The following is a 19,360-nucleotide window of genomic DNA, read 5'->3' as shown; positions in this document are numbered from 1 at the left end:
GAGATTTGGGCAAGGACACAGATCCAAACCATATCATGCACTGATCTGATAAATTCATTTCTGTACTTAGAATCCCCCACATTCCTGCTCATTCTTATGGTTCCTGCTCTTCTCTTCAGCCTTACTCTCCTCATCCTTGTCCTCCACCTTCAACCATCACCCGTGCTTTCTAATGCCACCTTCACTTCTGCTTCTTTGCAATTGCAGTTCTCTCTGCCCAGCCTCTATATCCTCCTTAGTAACCTGGCTAGTTCCTACATATCTACCAGATTTCTTCTTTTCTTTCTTTTAGAGTCTTCCCAAATGCCACCTTCCCCAAAAGTGCCGATATAGGTTGGCCCAAACCGTCCTGTCACTGTAGTAATATGCTGCTCTGCATTGTAATTGACTCTACTTTTCTGGTAGTTCCTCACAACTCTAAGCAGGGATCCATCTTTTTTGTTAACGTTTATCTCTGTGCCTGGTGCACAGTTGAAGCTCAAGACCTATTTTTCAAACGCATGCACTGAACGCTGGGAAGAGTTTTAAAGAGTCTATAGTCAGGCTTCGACAAGGGTCAGGGAGGGAGAGGGAAGAGCTAACTTCTCCCTTTCATTATCCTGTTGCTTCTTCAGAGGGTGCCTGGGAAGTCAGCAAGCTCACCCTGAGGAGAAAAGAGGTGAGATTTACTTGGAACATTGGCTCATGATTGCTCTTCATGGTTGAAAAAATTGCTCTTCTAGACCAGGCGCAGTGACTCATGTCTGTAATCCCAGCACTTTGGGAAGCCAAGGGGGTGGGGGCAGATCACCTGAGGTCGAGAGTTTGAGACCAGCCTGACCAACATGGAGAAAACCTGTCTCTACTAAAAATACAAAATTAGCCAGTCATGGTCGTGCATGTCTGTAATCCCAGCTACTCAGGAGGCTGAGGCAGGAGAATCGCTTGAACCTGGGAGGTGGAGGTTGCAGTGAGCCAAGGTCGCGCCGTTGCACTCCAGCCTGGGCAACAAGAGTGAAACTCTGTTTCAAAAAAAAAAAAAAATGCTCTTCCAACTCTGAGTAATTTCTCAGTCCAGGTAGTGGGGAGTAATTTCTCAGTCCAGTTCAAGGGGAAAATGGCAAGTGCTTCCAGGTGAAAGAGATGCAAGCAGGTGAGGCTGTGTATGTTTTGGAAGATGGGAGCACCCTGATTCAGAAGACAGAACAAAGTGCTCTTCTCATGTGACTCATCATGGAAGCGGGTGGAGCTCAGAAAGGAAAAGGCTGACCCAGAGCAGAGGACGGGCAGTGGAGGCAGCATGCTGGAAGGCATAAGGAGTCCAGACAACTCAAGGGTAATAATATTAGCATTTACATAGTGCTGACCGTGTATACCGTTCTAAGTGCTTTGCAAATGTTTATTCATTTATTCATTCCTTACTACAACCCTATGAGGTCAATACCATTACCATCCCCAGTTTGCCAGTGAGGAAACAGAGGCTTGAAGAGGGAATATGAGTTGCTCAAGGGTGTACAGAGGCTGTCCTGTTTCTTGGACTACCTCTCCCTAGCAGCTTCAGGGAGGGTGGGAGGAGGGGATAGAATTAGCCAATGGTACCAGTGTAAAGTCGTTTGTCAGCTTCAACTAAAGACTTCTTTGAGTTTTCACCCTGGACCTTATTCATGTATTCATTTGATTCTCTAAAAGGCTAGTCTGGCCTGGGAAAGAAAAGGTTTCATAAAGTGAAACATAGCAGGCATGACCATTATTGCATGGAGATAGTAAGAGACGGTAAGAGCAAGACACAATCGATAGCGTCTTGGTCATTTCTCTTCAGAATAATGAATAATCTGCATCAGTGGTTTTGTTGATATTCACAAAAAGAACAGGTTTCACAGTATTTTGATTCAGTTCTTGACAACTGACATAAAACATGGTTGTATAAAACAAACGGACAGGAAAACAACTGTCACTGAGGATCTTATTAAGAGTGGCCTTAAAAGTGTGATCTGAGGACCAGAGCTGCTTCACCAACTCTTGGGTACCAATCCATGAAGAGATTAGTGCTTAGAAACTTTTAATAGCAATTTGACAGGATAATTTTATATCTGTTGAAATAGTTTTAAAAATTGAAAAAAAAAAAAAAAGAGTAGCCTTGATCCTAGATGTAGTAATTCATTGAAAACAATACTGGTAAGAAGCAGGTAAGCTTTGCATTGCACTGTTTTAACAAAGGTCTTTCCCCAAATGGTGAATCCTTTACACAGTACTTATACGTTGCATTGGTGTGCATATCTGATAAATTACCTGCCTGTTCAGTACATAAATACAATTTCTGTTATATTTAAAAAAGTTATTATTCTGGGGCTCTTCCATAAATATGCAGTTGTATATGACTTTCAAATATTTGTTATTTTAGTGTCATTCTTTTTTTTTTTTTCCTTTAGAGACAGGGTTTCACCATGTTGCCCAGGCTGGTCTTGAATTCCTGAGCTAAAGTGATCTGCCCAACTCAGCCTCCCAAACTGCTGGGTTTACAGGTATAATCCACCATGCCTGCCCTGTTATTTTAAATTTAAACAGCATATATTAATTTTTGTGTAAAACTTTGCCCAAGATTCATGTATATATATGTAATGACTACAAAGCCAAGTACTAGTATGAAAAGTAATAGTCTGTTACCTTCAGATAGTCCCAATTAGCCAGATACTTGACATTTTGAAGGAACATATCTAGGTAATTTATGGGCTATATTTTTAAGACAGTGATAGAAAAATGGGTGATCTACTACGAAATAGGTATATGTGAGTGTGTAGAATCCTCTAGAGTCTATCCATTTGTTTGTTTACTTTCCTGCTAATTTTATCTTTCCATTTAGGAACTAATTTCTATGAGTGGATAAAAAGAAACTTAACACTGTTTGAACTGAATCACTAAAATATGGGGCTTTTGTTAAAAATAAGTACAATCTTCACTCCTAAAGGTGAGTTTGAAAACGCATTTCCAGCACATTTTTGCATTTCCCTGAAATAATATTTTGAGAAAAATCTATGATAATTCTGGAAGAAATACACAAAACTAAGTTTTCTTCTGAGTAAAAGACATATTTTGGAAATAGTCTAAGAATAGTAATTCTTTACTATGTACCATGAACAGTGACATTATTTATTTTTTAAAAAGTGTCAGAGTGCATTTGGATAATAGAATCCAGACAAATTCAGAGAGTGTCCTTAGTCATCTCTAGAAAATGGCAGATGTTTAATAAATATTGATAACTGAAAATAAGAACTCTTACTTTGCTCTTTGTGAAGGTAGTAATATTATTTTCCATACTGTCATCCTTGCAGTAGAATATATATTTTTTGTTACACATTTTAATTTGGCTGCTAGGAAAAACTACTATTGCAAGAGTTACTGAAATACAAAAGGCATATTTAAATATTCGTATTAAATATTCTAACAATTAAGAAATAACAAGAAAAATGCCCAAAGTTACTATTTTGAGATGAATAATAGATGTTTCACACCTGCAATCTGTAATATACGTATACATACTGCTTCAGGGGAGCTGCAAGAGGTGGGCATGTTCTGGCAAAAACCCTCCGGCAACTGATGTTGAACTTACGAACATAATTAAACACCTTAGGAAAAGAACCCTTCTGCATAAGATTTAGGACTTATACCTGCAAACTTCTTTTTAGAGCTGCTAATTGTATTAGTTGGTTTTTAAATTATGTATCTTTAGAAATTAAGTACACCATGAGTAAAATATTTTCAATTAGGTTATTAAGCTATTGAGTGTGTCTACTAGGTTTTTACAGAATCTGTTAATTTAATTGTATTCTCTTTATTTTTATTTTTATTTTTGAGACAGAGTCTTGTTCTGTTGCCCAGGGTGAAGTGCAGTGGCACAATCTTGGCTCACCGCAGCATCTGCCTCCTGGGTTCAAGCGACACAATCTGTTAATTTGAAATGGAATTTAGAAGTGATGAAAAACCACTAGGCAGAATCAGGATATGGAGGAGAAAAACATCCCCCTCAGGTACCACAATGCAGCAGGCAGAAAATGTCAGGAATCCACAAAAAGATAGACATGTAAATAGTAAAGCTCCATTAAAAATAAGAACCAAGAAAGAATTCTGAAAAGCAAGGGAATTCTGCAAAGACTTCACAAAAATCAGTCAAGTTTCAAGAAGAATAACAAAGTAAATCTCAAGCTGTTGCTGAAGTGCTTAGCTAGCAGAATAAACCTATTTCATTTTCTTTCTTGCAGCTCACAATCCTTTTTATAGGTTGTAAAGCAAAAGCAGAAAGCTTCAGAAGGTCTTGGGAAATGACATAAACTGGGTTAAGTATGACTTTTAGGAAGCCTAATCTGCTCTCACTAGATAAGATTTTCCATACTTGTTGCAAGTCAGATTAATTCGTGGACTGAATTGTCCCACCTTTACTTTAGGGTCTTTTATGGATATACTCAACATGTGAAAAATTTCAAGGTGACTTCTAGACCAGTAATGTTCAATAAAATTTTCTGTGACATGGGAAATCTTTCGTTTCTTTGTCTAATGAAGTAGCCACTGGCCACCTGTGGCTATCGAACAGTTGAAATATGAATGGTGCGACTGATCAACTAAATTTTAAAATGTATTTCATTTTAATTAATTCAAATTTAAATAGCCTCAGTAGCCTCAAGTAGCCAGTGGTTATCATATTGGACAGTGCAGTTCTAAATCCTCTATCCCTTTAACTGAAGGCTTCAGACATCATTTCACTACATATTCTGGGTTATCTGGGCTTATACATCACCCAAGACTTCTAGGTTCACTAGAGATAGGGTGACCATATAATTGATTGTCCAAACTGGGATACTTTGAGAAAGATGGGAGCATTATCACTTATGATGAGACTAGAGGCATAATCTGGGGACTGTCCAGGCCAGATAGGAAGGTATAATCTCTCCACCCATAGGGTTTGTGACTTGAGGGTTCCATTGAGAAGTAACTGAACTTTTGGTTTTTTTTAGGCTGCTGCTACAGATAGTGTTTAAACATCTTCTGGAGTTTCATCACACCATGATTTTCTTTGCCCCCACAAACATTTATGAAAATCTTTAGAACTCATTTCTGCTTTCCCAGTGACTCTCAGCTATAGGGCAAATCAATGTCTAACATGATGCCAAATGACCAACTAAAAACAGAAGTAAGTAATCAATCATGCTAACATTCAAGATTAGACCAAACAGGTGAATAGCTAAATTGGTTTGGATATTTTATTTTATTTTTTGGAGGCAGAATCTCATTCTGTTGCCCAGGCTGGAGTGCAGTGGCATGATTTCAGCTCACTGCAACCTCCATCTCCCGGGCTCAAGAGAGTCTCCTGCCTCAGCCTCCCAAGTATCTGGGATTACAGGTGCCCGCCATCACACCCAGCTAATTTTTGTATTTTTAGTAGAGACAGGGTTTCGTCAAGTTGGCCAGGCTTATCTTGAACTCCTGACCTCAAGTGATCTGCCCCCCTCAGCCTCCGAAAGTGCTGGGATTACAGGCATGAGGCACTGCACCTGGCCTGGTTTGGATATTTTTAACTTTCTTCTAGTTTTTCACCAACAGGCAGAGGTATTTCTTTTCTTTTCTTTTCTTTTTGCAATATAGTTACTCAGCATTCCCTGACAGATACAAATTCTCCCAAAAGGGTTAAACTGGGCCAGCTGAGCGTGCAGCAGTTCATCTAGTCCAGATCTTGATTGCGTGTGTGTGTGTGTGTGTGTGGTGGGAAAGGTCATGGAAAAGATAAATTTAAGTTGCTAGGTATACTCTCTTAGCTCTCTGCCATCAGTAGAGGAAGGAAATTAAGATCAGCCTTTAACAATTACATTTCAGATAATAAGACTAAGTCACTGCAAAATACTTTAGGTTTCCCATTTTCAGAACTCAACCCATTTTGAAATAACCTACAAGGCCTTTTCTTTGATATACAATTCTGTACAGAATACAGATTGGAGCAAGTCATAAAAATAATTTAAAAATGCAATTGCATCAATAAACTAAATGTCCTTAAAGTAGCAAATACACATGACAAGCCAAGACTCGTGTAATCTCTCTAATATGACCTGGCTTTTCAAATCCCACCCACGTTTTATAACTCCTTGTGTTGAACACAGCAGAATTTTGTATTAAGAAACAAATATTTCACAATTCAATAGGCATATGGATGAATAGGAAAGGGAAAGTGGTTATTCCAGGATATTTACCTGCAGAAAAAGAACTTAGCAACATAGTAATTCAATTAATCGTAAGTATGTCTCTGAATCACGTTGTTCAAGATTTTCACCAACCTGATAGCTCGAATGACAGTTTTAAGTGGTGGGGTGAGGTCTTCCACTGATACATCACACTGGCATCCTTTTTCATCATATACATCATCAGTGCCAAGGGCTGTGTCAGCTGCAAGAGAATATTGCCAGTTAAATAACACCACCATCCGCAATTTGAAACATGTTGCTGAATTTTTCTCGCGTGGAAATGGCGGGATACTCACAGAGTAAGCTGATAAACCAAGATATGTATAAGGTCAGCCAATTGTCTTGCCAATATTATTCTTTCTTCTTTTTCTACAGCCTCCCCAGTTTTAAATATGAATACTTTTCTGAACTGTTTTCTACGGGCAAGATGAAGCTATCGACACATTATCTTTCCAGTACTGGTGATGGATTTGTGTTGATCCACCTATGCTCTTTTGCCCAGTTCCTTGGAAACTAACAGCCAGCTTTTAAGTGACAGCTGTCTGGAGTTACAGAAATAGTTTTTGGACTTGTAACTAACTGGCCTGTATATATCAAGCTCATATCCCATGACATTGACCCCATTAGCCTTATGTCCTGAACAAGTAAGCTAAGTAGCCGGAGCCAAGAATGCTGACTACTTATTAGTTACTGGATACAGGCAGCCAGGAAAGAGCTTGCTTCAGATCATACAGCCAAAGCTGAGGGCAGATTTTCAGACTGGATAAAAAATCAGTTTTTCGTAAACCAAGGAAATTTACTTTTGGGTTAATTGCAAATGTTTGGGGAAGGCAGCAGGGTTATAATAAATGCCAAATTATTATGAATTTGTAAAGCAAATAAGGAATAAGCTCATTTCATTGCATTTCTGTTTTCAGTAACAAAATATTAGAATGAAGTTAAAATTCCTGTGATGGAGGATAGGTCAAATGAATATTGGTAGGTTTATATAATGGAATATTAGAAAACTTTAAAAAATGATGTTGAAGACTAATGACTGGGAAAGTGTCACAGTATATTGTTAAAGAAAAAAACTCTCTGCATATCTGAAATTAAGAATGATTTTATTGTTTTTGCTTGCCTGTATTTTCTAACATTTCTCCAATGAACATGTATTACTTTGGCAATACAAAGTAAAGTAATAAAAATGCTCTCATGAAAGAGGAGTTATGTGGCCTCCAAATACCTTTTGCTTTTGAGAAAAAGTCTTGTTTTGTCGCCCAGGCTGGAGTGCAGTGGTGCGATCTTGGCTCACTGTAACCCTGTAACCACCACCCCTATTGGGTTCAAGCAATTCTCATGCCTCAGCCCCGCAAGTAGCTGGGATTACAGGACCGCACCACCACACTCAGCCAATTTTTGTATTTTTAGTAGAGATGGGGTTTCATCATGTTGGCCAGGCTGGTCTCAAACTACTGGCCTCAAGTGACCCGTCTGCCTTGGCCTCCCTAAGTGCTGGGATTACAGGGGTGAGCCATTGCTCCTGGCCTCCAAATACCATTTTTATATGGTCCAAGCCTCTCTAAATGTTGACATACACTAGAGGACTAATACTACTTTGTGTTGCCTTTGCTCTGTGCAGTGTTCATGTGCTAAGTCATGAAAGGAAAAGACTTTGCCATGGGCTGTCCTGGTTGGGCTCCAAATTTTGAAAGGCTATTGGAGGTTCATTCATTGAGGCAGTGCTTATATTTGTAATGCAGTTTGTGTGTCATTTACATCAATGAATATTTACTGTGTGTTTATGCAGTTTACTTTTGTGCTGTAATGCAGGCGGTGGTGCGGGAAGAGATGATGAGATACATGTAGACACATGGATCTTCACAGCTCTTCTTCGAGGTCCCTTTGGCTTTCTTGCCTTTAAGCCTAGTAGGAGAGAGATGAAACTACTACCTCACAATAATGATAATAATAGTGTTATTTTTTGAAATTTGTCTTCCTGTATTCATATGTTGAAACTTAATCACCAGTGTGATAGTATTAAGATGTGGGAACTTTAGGAGGTGATTCATTTATGAGGGTGGAGCCCTCATGAATGGGATTAGCGACCTTATAGAAGGGCTGGAGTGAACTAGGTAGGCCCTCCTACCCTCTGGTCTTTCTACCATGTGAGGACATAGCATCTGTCTCTTCTGGGAGACTCAGTAGCAAGGTGCCATCTTGAACTTCCAACCTTCAGAACCGTGAGAAATAAATTTCTAGTCTTTATTGGTTATCCAGTCTCAGGCGTTTTTTATAGTAGTGCAAATAGACTAAGACAAATAGCAACTGCTCGTTGAAATTTACACCAGGTACTTAGGTGCAGCTTCTGCATATATTAATTTTCATACTTAGAGCAACTTTACAAGTTGTTAGTGGTATTATGACCAATTTTCAGAAGCAGAAATTAAGGCTTGGAGAGGGTAAGTACCTCATCTGAGGCCATGAAGGTGGCAAGCGGAGCTAGTAAGTTGCAGAGGCTGACATTAGAATCCAGTTCCCTGAGGCTCCAAAGCCCATGCCCTTTGCGTTGCATTACTCAGTATCAGAACGAGTTTGGGGTTAAATTGTGACTACAATATGTCAGGAGAGACAGGGCAAAGAGCTCACTACACGTGTGTGTTGCCTGATGTGTACAGCCTGCTCCTGTCAGATACATGTTTTCTCCAGAGAAATTTGCCCCAGTTGGAATGAGAGTACATTGATTAACTCTGTGTTTGACAGTTGGTTCTGACTCAGTGATGACCTTCAGGGTAGCCAGTTTGCTGGATTGACCACCCACACAACACAGTCTTTTTAGCCCATAAACATCGTGCCCATGGTTTGATGACATTCTTTCCAGGAATTGTTCATGGTTTCTCTGATTTTATTGTAACCTGCTCTTAGTTGCTGTAGTAGGATGAATAGAGTCACCCCAAGATTTATGTCCACGTGGAACATCGGAATATGACCTTAGTTGGAATAAAGGTCTTGCAGATGTAATTATGTAAGGTTCAAAATGAGATCACACTGGATTAGGCGGGGACCCTAAATGCAGCAAAAATGTCTTTATGAAACAGAAAAGGCAAAGACATAGGGACACAGAGAAGATGGAAGCAGAGACTGGTGGAGTAATGCATCTACAAGCTAAGGAACACCAGGGATTGTTGGCCCCCACCAATCGTTAGGAGAGAGGCAGGGGATGGTTTCTCCCACAGAGCTTCCAGAAGGAAGCAACCATAATGAGCCCATGATTTCAGACTTCTGGACTCCCGTACTGTGAGATAATACACTTCTGTGCTTTCAAGCCACCTGATTTGTGGTAATTTGGGATGGCAGCCCAAGAAATGAATACAGCTGGGAAAACTTTCCCTAATGGCTTCCAATTCTTTACTCCAGGACAATAATGATGATGATAGTAATAAGAGTTTTTTTTTTTTTTTTTCTTAGAGAAATCTAATTATGTGCCAAGAACTTTAATTAATTGTATCAAAACCCCATGAAGCAGTTTTTTTTTTAAATTTTGAGACAGAGTCTCGCTCTGTCACCCAGGCTCAAGTGCAGTGGCATGATCTCGGCTCACTGCAAGCTCCGCCTCCCAGGTTCACGCCATTCTCCTGCCTCAGCCTCCCAAGTAGCTGGGACTACAGGTGCCCGCCACCACGCCCAGCTACTTTTTTTGTATTTTTTTTAGTAGAGTCGGGGTTTCACCATGTTAGCCAGGATGGTCTCGATCTCCTGACCTCGTGATCCACCTGCCTTGGCCTCCCAAAGTGCTGGGATTACAGGCGTGAGCCACCACGCCCGGCCTGAGTGTGTTTTACCATTACCTCTTGTTTTATAGATTATGAAAGTGAGGAACAGAAGGCTAAGAAACTTGCCGAACGACACCTGGAGAATAAATGACAGAATGAGAACTTTAACCCCAGCAGTTGGGTTCTGGAGCTGTCTGACCCTGAGCCTCACCTCTGACCGCTTCCAGATTTGCCCTTCTTGTATTTCTCTCTCTCTTTTTTTCTTTTTTTTGAGACGGAGTCACCCAGGCTCAAGTGTAGTAGCACAATCTCGGCTCACTGCAACCTCCGCCTCCCGGGTTCAAGCAATTCTCCTGCCCCAGCCTCCCGAGTAGCTGGGATTATAGGTGCCCACCACCACACCCGGCTAATTTTTAAATATTTAGTAGAGATGGGGTTTCACCATGTTGGCCAGGCTGGTCTCGAACTCCTGACCTCAGGTGATCTGCCCACCTCAGCCTCCCAAAGTGCTGGGATTACAGGCGTGAACCACCACATGGGGCTGCCCTTCTTGTATCTCTTATTGGTATCTGGTTCCTATCTCCTGCATTACATTTTTCTTCACAGGGCTGGTGCACTTGGCATGGTGTGGACCCCATATCAAATCCAGAGGAGATTTGATTTTGAGCAATGTGGTCACCATGGCCATGTGCTGGGCCAGGCCACACCCAAAGGAGCCTTGGAAATATACAGACCCTGGAAATTCAAGGGGGTTGTGTAAGGGATGTGGAAAGGTCAGGTGGAATAGAGGACTTATATACAGGCTGGGTGGCTGACAAAACTGAAGCCACCAGCCATCATTATAGAGCCCTGGGAGATGCCCAGATGTTAGCTCCCCAAAGGAAATATTGAATAACAAACTTTATCAAGAGTCCCAGTACAGCTGGGCATGGTGGTTCATTCCTTTAATCCCAGCACTTTGGGAGGCTGGAGCAGGAGGATTGCTTAAGGCCAGGAGTTTGATATGAGCCTGGGCAACCCTGTCTCTACAAATAATAATATTAATAAAAATTTAAAAAGCCAGGCATGGTGGTGTGTATGCCTGTAGTCATTCAAGCTACTCAGGAGGCTGAAGAGGGAGAATAGCTTCAGCCCAGGAGTTCGACGGTACAGTTAGCTATGATTGTACTACTTCACTCCAGCCTGGGCAACAGAGTGAGACCCAGTCTCTTAAAAAAAAAAAAAGATTCCCAGTACAGAATTCACAAGAGTGTTTTATGCTGTCCTTCAAAACAGAGGCATATGACTGCTTTCCCTCATCTGAAACTGAATGAGAGGTACTTCTATCTTAGTCTCTTCTCATATCTCAGAAAGTTGGGGAACACTGGAGTGGTTACAAGACAGATCCTGCAAGCCTATATTAATAATTTCTGTATTTGAAAACACTGTATAACCAGCCATAATATGATAATGCAGGTCCAAATAATGAAATAGCATAAAATATAGAGTCCTTTAATTTTGAGGTTAATGGAAAACTTTCTTTCAGCAGATGTTTACTGTCACAATAAGCACAAAAGTAAAGATAGTGAAACTATATTGTTCACACATAAATGAACCTGCGAACATCCCAAATGATTACAAGACATTACCTCCCAGCCTACTGTTGCACTCCCCATCAACATCCTGTACCCCAATAAGAGACTCATCCTGTTTAGGAACAGGGCTGGACAGAGGATGAGAGTCGGTCATCAATTACATTATACTCAAATGCATCTGATTGTGCAGTTTTATACAGCACTTTATAACTTGATTGTTTAAGCCATAAATTAAACACTCAATCCTGCTTTTTTTTGGGTAGGTGTAGTTAGAGCAAATGAATAGGAAATATATCTTTGCTGGCATGTGTTGAGGCAGGAGTGAATTAGGGAATTTTTTTTTCTTGCTTCAAAGCTACAAAAATGAGCAAGATGCTGTCTTTCTGCTTCATAAGTACACCAAGTCCTCACTTAATGTCTTTGGTAGGTTCTTGGAAATTGTGACTTTAAGTGAAATCACATATAATGAAAATGATTTTACCATAGCTATTTGATCTAAAGAAGAGTTAAAGTCCTATGGCATATTTCTGGTCACAAAAACGTCACCAAATTTCTACATAAAGACACAAAACACAATATTAAACACTGAAACAAATGTGAGCTACATATACATTTAAGAAAGATTAATAAAAACAAGTAAGATAATTATTTACCTAATTTTTGGTTAATCAGTGAGTGACAGTGGTCATAATGGCGGGAGGTTAAATCAAAGGATAAATGATTGCATAGCGAAAATTAGAAGGGGCACCTTCTACCACTATACAGTTAAAAAAACGAGCAAATATTGGTGGGCTTGCTGAGTGCTTTCCTACTGCATCAATTGTTGTGCATTTGTATGATTATTGTATGCTATTTTTTATTTACTTATTTATTTATTTTATTTTTGAGACAGAGTCTTGCTCTTTAGCCCAGGCTGGAGTGAAGTGGCGCGATCTTGGCTCACTGCAACCTCCGCCCCCCGGGTTCAAGCGATTCTTCTGCCTCAGCTTCCCAAGTAGCTGGGATTACGGGTGCCTGCCACCATGCCCAGCTAATTTTTTGTATTTTTAGTAGAGACGGGGTTTCGCCATGTTGGCCAGGCTGGCCTTGAACTCCTGACCTCAGGTGATCCACCGGCCTCGACCTCCCAAAGTGTTAGGATTACAGGTGTGAGCCACCATGCCTGGCCTATTTAGTTATTTTTAACCAAACTCATTTTACTACCAGATGTATGGTTATTGATTATTATATATTTTTTGAGACAGCGTCTCCCTCTGTTGCCTAGGCTAGAGTGCAGTGGTGTGATCATAGGTAACTGCAACTTCACTCCTGGGCTCAAGTTATCCTTCCTCCTTAGCATCCCTAGTAGCTAGGACTACAGGCACAGGTCACCATGTCTGGCTAGTTTTTATTTTTATGTTTTAATTCTTTGCAGAGATGGAGAGGTCTTGTTATGTTGCCCAGGCTGGTCTTGAACTCCTGATCTCAAATGATCCTCCCACTTAGGCCTCCCAAATTGTGGAATTACAGGTGTGAGCCACTGAGTCTGGTCTGACACATTTTGATTTTACAATAATTTGTATTCATTCATTCATTCATTTATTTTCCAACCCACTTATTTCAGTCCAGGGTTGAGGGTGGCTGGAGCCCATCCTGGCAGCAGAGGGCACAAGGCAGCTAACAGCCATGGACAGGGCACATCTCAGAGCAGAGCATGCTCACACACACACCCACACTCACTCAGATGAGGATCATTTAGACATGTCAATGAACTTCAGTGCACAGCTTTGGGATATGGGAGGAAACCAGAGAACCTGCAGAAAATGCATGCAGGCCTGAGGAGGATGTGCCAACTCCACACAGACAGTGGTCCAGCCAAGAACCAATTTTTTTTTCCTCATCCACCTAACAAAACCATGATGAAGGAAACAATTTTATTTGTGGACCTGCTATATCTTGAGTTGTCAATTTTATTTCCAGTGAAGTTAGTAACACATTAAATGTCTTTCTTATTACTCCTAGGGGCTTAAACCCCTCTGAATGCTAAGGTACTTAGGAGGGGCTATATTTCCAGCTGAGGCTGGCCCTCTGTTCTCCAACTACACATTTGCCTCTCTGTCCTGGTATTTTGGGAGATGTAGGTTATGGGACCGTGAACTCATGTGAGCACCTAGTCAAAACCTACTCAGAAAAGGGCAAAATGCCAATGGAATAAGGTCCTCCCCAAAGTCCTGCTCTCTGTGAGGGATCCTCTTGGGATCCTCCCTGGCAGATCTAGCCCCATGAATGGTCCATGCTTGGCATTAGGGAGAAAAATAAATATAAAATACAACTGTTTATCTTCCCCAAGCCTTTCCTGTTTCCTACTGATTAGCAGTGTTCAGGATTTGCTTTCAAGTACTCTGTTCCCTGACATTTAAAAAGAGCTAAGCTGGCTGGGTGCGGCGGCTCACACCTGTAATCCCAGCACTTTCAGAGGCCGAGGCAGGTGGATCACCTGAGATCAGGAGTTCGAGACTAGCCTGGCCAACATGGTGAAACCCCACCTCTACTAAAAATACAAAAAAAAAAAAAAATTAGCTGGGCATGGTGGTAGGCACCTGTGATCCCAGCTACTTGGGAGGCTGAGGCAGGAGAATTGCTTGAACGTGGGAGAAGGAGGTTGCAGTGAGCCAAGATCGCACCATTGCACTCTAGTCTGGGTGACAAGAGTGAAACTCCATCTCTAAATAAATAAATAAATAAAAATAAAATAAAAATATCTAAGCCAAATTTTGAAATTTGAAAAACTACTAATTGCTACTTTCTATACTGTTTGGAAAGGACCACTTGGACTTGAGATGATGAAGAGAGAGGATGGTAAAGAAGACCATTTTGGAAACTTCTGCTGTGTCCAAAAACCATATTTCTATTTCCACTACGAAATTTTACCATCAAATTGAAGGTATTTATGGAAGAAGGACAGGTAGTTTCTAGTTCTTTTTCTTAGTCACCTTCTTTTACGGATTAGATTCTTTCTGCATTTCTTTTTAAAAATAATTCTATTTTTCATTGATACATAGATGTACATTTTTTTGGAGTACATGTGATAATTTATTACATTCATAAAACTTGTAAAGATCAAGTCAGTGTACTTGGGCTATCCATCATCTTAAATATCTGTCTTTTCTTTATGCTAGAAACATTTGAATTATTCTTTTCTAGCTATTTGAGCTATTTGAAATATACAGCAGATTACTGTAAACTATAGTCACCCTACTGACCTATCAAACGCTAGGACTGATTTCTTCTATCAGACTGTAGCCATTAATTAACCTCTCTTCATTCCCATTCTTCCAATTTCCAACTTCTCTTCCCAGCCTCTGGTAACCACCAGTCTAAGCTCTGTCTTCATGAGATCCACTTTTTTCGGTCCCACATATGAATGAGCACATATGATCTATTTCTTTCTGTGCCTGGCCCATTTCACTTAACATAATGGCCTCCAGTCCTATCCATGTTGCTGCAAATGACAGGATTTCATTCTTTTTAATGGACGAATAATATTTCATTGTGTATCTATACCACATTTTCTTTATTCATTCACTGACGGGCACTTAGGTTAAGTCCATATTTTGGATATTGTGAATAGTGTTGCAATAAACATGGAAGTACAGATATCTCTTCAATATATTGACTTCTTTTCTTTTGGATATCTTCTTTGCATTTCTTGATGAAATGATTACAGTGGGTTTCAACCTTGGCTGCACATTAAAATCATTTGGGGAGTGTTAAAAAAAAATCCCAATAATGAGGATGCTCTCAAGACCAATAACATTAGAAACCAAAGGTAGGACCCAGGCGTTGGAGTTCCCAGCTCTCTGGAAGAATGCGATGTATAGCCAAGGGCAAAGACCACTGGTTGTAGGTAGAAAAATGACATCTCCTGGTCTCCCTCAGCCAGAGCTGAGCAGTGTGTTTGGCTAATCCGCCATCCTGTGTTCCTTGGTGCTGCTGATATATTTTGCAGAGGAGCAATTTGAGACAACATACGTGCCTCACAAGACAGCAGTAAATGACTACATCATAAAAAACAGAAAAACAATTTAAAAATCCTTTGATAAATTGGTGATACAGGAACAAGGTTTTGTCCTATCACAACATTCTAGTCATCTTTAATTGAGCTTGAAGGCCTCAGCCTGCTGAATTCCAGTCATTGTCTTCTACTCGCAGCCATCAAAAAACCCCCTCTTCTCAGGCTTTGGCCCTCTTTCTCTTTTAAAGAAATCACTACTGCTTTTAAACACAAGCAGCTTACACAGTCACAGACAAAAATAAAACCCAATTGTCAAAAACATAGCGGAAGGCTGGGCGCGGTGGCTCACGCCTGTAATCCCAGCACTTTGGGGGCCCGAGGCGGGTGGATCACGACGTCAGGAGATCGAGACCATCCTGGCTAACACGGTGAAACCCCGTCTCTACTAAAAATACAAAAAAACAGCCGGGCGTCGTGGTGGGTGCCTGTAGTCCCAGCTACTTGGGAGGCTGAGGCAGGAGAATGGCGTGAATCCGGGAGGCGGAGCTTGCAGTGAGCCGAGATCGCGCCAGTGCACTCCAGCCTGGGCGACAGAGCGAGACTCTGTCTCAAAAAAAAAAAAAAAAAAAAAAAAAAAAAAAAAAAAAAACCATAGCGGAAACACTTGTTTTGTCTGTGGAGGAATAATAACGTCCTCACATTTGGGGCAATAGAAGAAATTATAAAGGAGAGAGCTGGCAGCTTTGATCATGAAGACAGAACATGTTGCTACCCACAATAACTAAATCACAATGCCAAAAATTCTTCATTAGGGAAGAATTCCAAAATATAAAAAAGGCTTAATATCCACAATGTATAAGGAACTTATCTGAATGAATCACAATCCAAAATATATATGTACAAATAAGTCAGTCAGGAAAGACTAGCAAAAAATGACTGAAAATTATTCAGCCTTACTAGAAATTTAAAAATTGTAAATTAAAAGCATGAACTTGTACCGATTTAATTTGCAAAAGAATAATAACTAATAAAAATTGAGATGAATTTGGTACACTTTGACATTGCTGGTGACAATATAAATTGGATTAAATTTTTATGACAATAAAATACTTAATGTATAATCAGCAATCTTTTTATTTTTATTTTTGATTTTTAAACTTTTAAGTTCAGGGGTACATGAGAAGGTTTATTATATCGGTAAACTCAGGTTTGTTGTACAGATTATTTAATCACCCAGGAACTATCCAACAGTTACTTTTTCTGATCCTCTCTCTCCTCCCACCATCCACCCTCAAGTAGGCCTCAGTGTGTGTTGTTCCCCTCTTTGTGTCCATGTGTTCTCCTCATTTAGCTCCCACTTAAAAGTGAGAACATGTGGTATTTGGTTTTTTGTTCCTGTGTTAGTTTGGTGAGGATAATGGCCTCCAGCTCCATTCGTGTTCCTGCAAAGGACATGATCTCATTCTGTTTTATGACTGCATAGTATCCATGGTGTGTATGTACCACATTTTCTTTATCAAATCTGTCACTGATGGGCACTTAGATTGAGTCTATGTCTTTGCTATATAATCAGCAATCTTACAATTTTATACAAGGTAAGTTTCCTTTGTAAAATAAGTTCAAAAAGAATAGAAATGTAGCTTAATGCAATAATGTTTATCACCTACTATAGAAAAATAGTTATATAAGTTTCAATGCCCTAAAGTAGAAAACTGCAAATTATAGTAAATTATAGCATTTGATCATGCAGGTGTACTACACAGCTCTGAAAAAGGCAATTATGAATAGTATGTAATAACATGAAAATATTTAAAAATGTGCAATGAAATTAAAATATGAAACTACTTATGTTGATTATAACTATGTACAATAGTATGTGAAAAGAAAAGTAGCTAGAAGAGAATATGTAAAAATAAAATTAGCTGTACTAGTGCATGAGATTATAAATTATTTATACTTCATTTAAAGTTTCCTAAGGAATTTAAGAATTTTTCCATCACAAAAATAATGTGTACTTTTTGATATGAAGTATTTGAAAAATAGGAAAACAGAATGAAGAAAAAAAATCTTCCAGGCCGGGTGCGGTGGCTCATGTCTGTAATCCTAGCACTTTGGGAGGCCGAGGCGCGCGGATCCCTGAGGTCAGGAGTTCGAGACCAGCCTGGCCAACATGGTGAAACCCCGTCTCTACTAAAAAGACAAAAATTAGCCAGGCGTGGTGGTGGGCGCCTGTAGTCCCAGCTACTCGGGAGGCCGAGGCAGGAGAATCGTTCGAACCCGGGAGGCGGAGGTTGCGTGAGCCGAGATCGCGCCATTGCACCCCAGCCTGGCGACAGAGGGAGACTCCGTCTCCACAAAAAAAAAAAAAAAAAAAAATCTTCCAAAGTTCCAGGACTTAAAGGCAACCATGCCCACTCAACGCTGGGGCCGGCGCCGCCGCCGCCGCCGTGCTCGCCCGGACGTTCCCTTCCCGCCGCCCCGCCCCCTCCCCCGCACCAGGAGCAACCTGTAGCGGGAGGGCGAGCGCGGCGGCAGCACCCGCACTGGCTCCAGCGCGGGTTCCGGCGGCGTCCTGGAAGAGGAGGTCCGGACACTATCAGCGGCCTCCCCATGGACATTAAACCCAGAGAACCCTACTTGATCTTCCGGCCGTTCAAGGGGTATGAAGAGTCCCTACTCAAGCTCACCGCGAGACAGCCTGTTTTGTGATCTTTGACAGCGGGGCAGGAGCAGAAGCGGCCAAAAATGCGCTGAACGATATTCGCTTAGATCCTGAAAACCCACAGATCATGAGGCTAGAGTTTGCCAAAGCCAACACCAAGATGGCCAAGAGCAAGCTAATGGCAACTCCAAATCCCACCAACATGCACCCCACCTAGGAGCACACTTACTTCATCGCTCGGGACCCCTATGACCTGATGGGGGCTGCTCTGATGCCTGCATGCCCAGAGGCCTGGGCCCTTATCCTTTGTACACCACAGAGCTGACCCCAGCCATCACCCCTGCTGCGTTCACCTACCCAGCTGCCACTACCGTTGCCGCCGCCCTCCATGCCAGGTGCGCTGGTTCCCTTCCTCTGACACCACCCAGCAAGGATGGAAGTATCGTCAGTTCTGTTAGTTCTTCAGTCTGGTCACCGGGGAGTTGGTTCTGGGAATCTGTGGTGGTGCCGGGACAGGCGCCCTGAGCTCCCACCGCCCCCGCCCCCGGGCGGCTTGTGCAGAGCTGCCGCTGTCCCCCAGAAATTGTGAATCCTAAGCCTGACACAGTGGACTCCTTCCTGTTTCCCCTTCCTCCTCTTCCTCAGCCCTTTTCTGCACACTCAAGCCTTTCTCCAACGCCTCCCAGGAGGATTTGGGGACCTTCTCGCTGAGGCGCTCAGATCCAGCTCGGAGGATCACTTGGACCCTGCAAGGCCTGACCTCCCACCCAACTTTGCTTCGGTAGCTCCCGCTCGAGGAAACGAGGCGTTTAATTTTGCATGTTTCCTGGCACGAATGAAGACGCTTACGCTTGTGTATATGTGAGTGTACAGTTTGTTTTCACGCTGTCACCATAGCAAGAGGTCCTGGCCCCCGGTGGTTCATCCTGCCTGGCCTCTCTCTGCTCGCCTCGCCCCTGCACCCACCACGCTTCAGGGAGGCCCGAGCCCCCAGCCCCGTGGCCCCATACGCTTCCAGACTCAGCGCCTGCCTCCACCCAACAGATAGATGGCGTTTGCCTTTTCCTTTCAAATTGGGCTTCTCTGCTCCTATCTTCTCGGATGCGCCAACAGTCATAGGAATGCCCTCTCTGCCGTACTGTTCACCTCTCCACAGTCACTCTGCCTGCCGCTGC

The 19,360-nt window shown here is 41.6% G+C and overlaps 1 protein-coding gene and 1 pseudogene across 5 annotated transcripts in view; one reads left to right on the top strand and one right to left on the bottom strand.

The window, feature by feature from the left end:
- Positions 1 to 19,360, bottom strand: part of KCNQ5 (potassium voltage-gated channel subfamily Q member 5) — a 572,959-nt gene that overhangs the window by 22,628 nt on the left and 530,971 nt on the right. For all 5 annotated transcript variants that reach the window (XM_016955848.3, XM_016955845.3, XM_016955849.3 and 2 more), the window contains one exon: positions 6,297 to 6,405. In XM_016955848.3, coding sequence (XP_016811337.1) covers positions 6,297 to 6,405 — 109 coding nt within the window. The remainder of the gene's footprint in view (positions 1 to 6,296; positions 6,406 to 19,360) is intronic.
- On the top strand, positions 17,931 to 18,755 carry LOC104006918 (RNA-binding protein with multiple splicing 2-like; annotated as a pseudogene).

Source organism: Pan troglodytes, chromosome 5, assembly GCF_028858775.2.
Source record: "Pan troglodytes isolate AG18354 chromosome 5, NHGRI_mPanTro3-v2.0_pri, whole genome shotgun sequence".
NCBI lineage: Eukaryota > Metazoa > Chordata > Mammalia > Primates > Hominidae > Pan > Pan troglodytes.
Note: the sequence above shows the minus strand (reverse complement) of the source record. Positions and strands in the feature narration are given on the sequence as shown.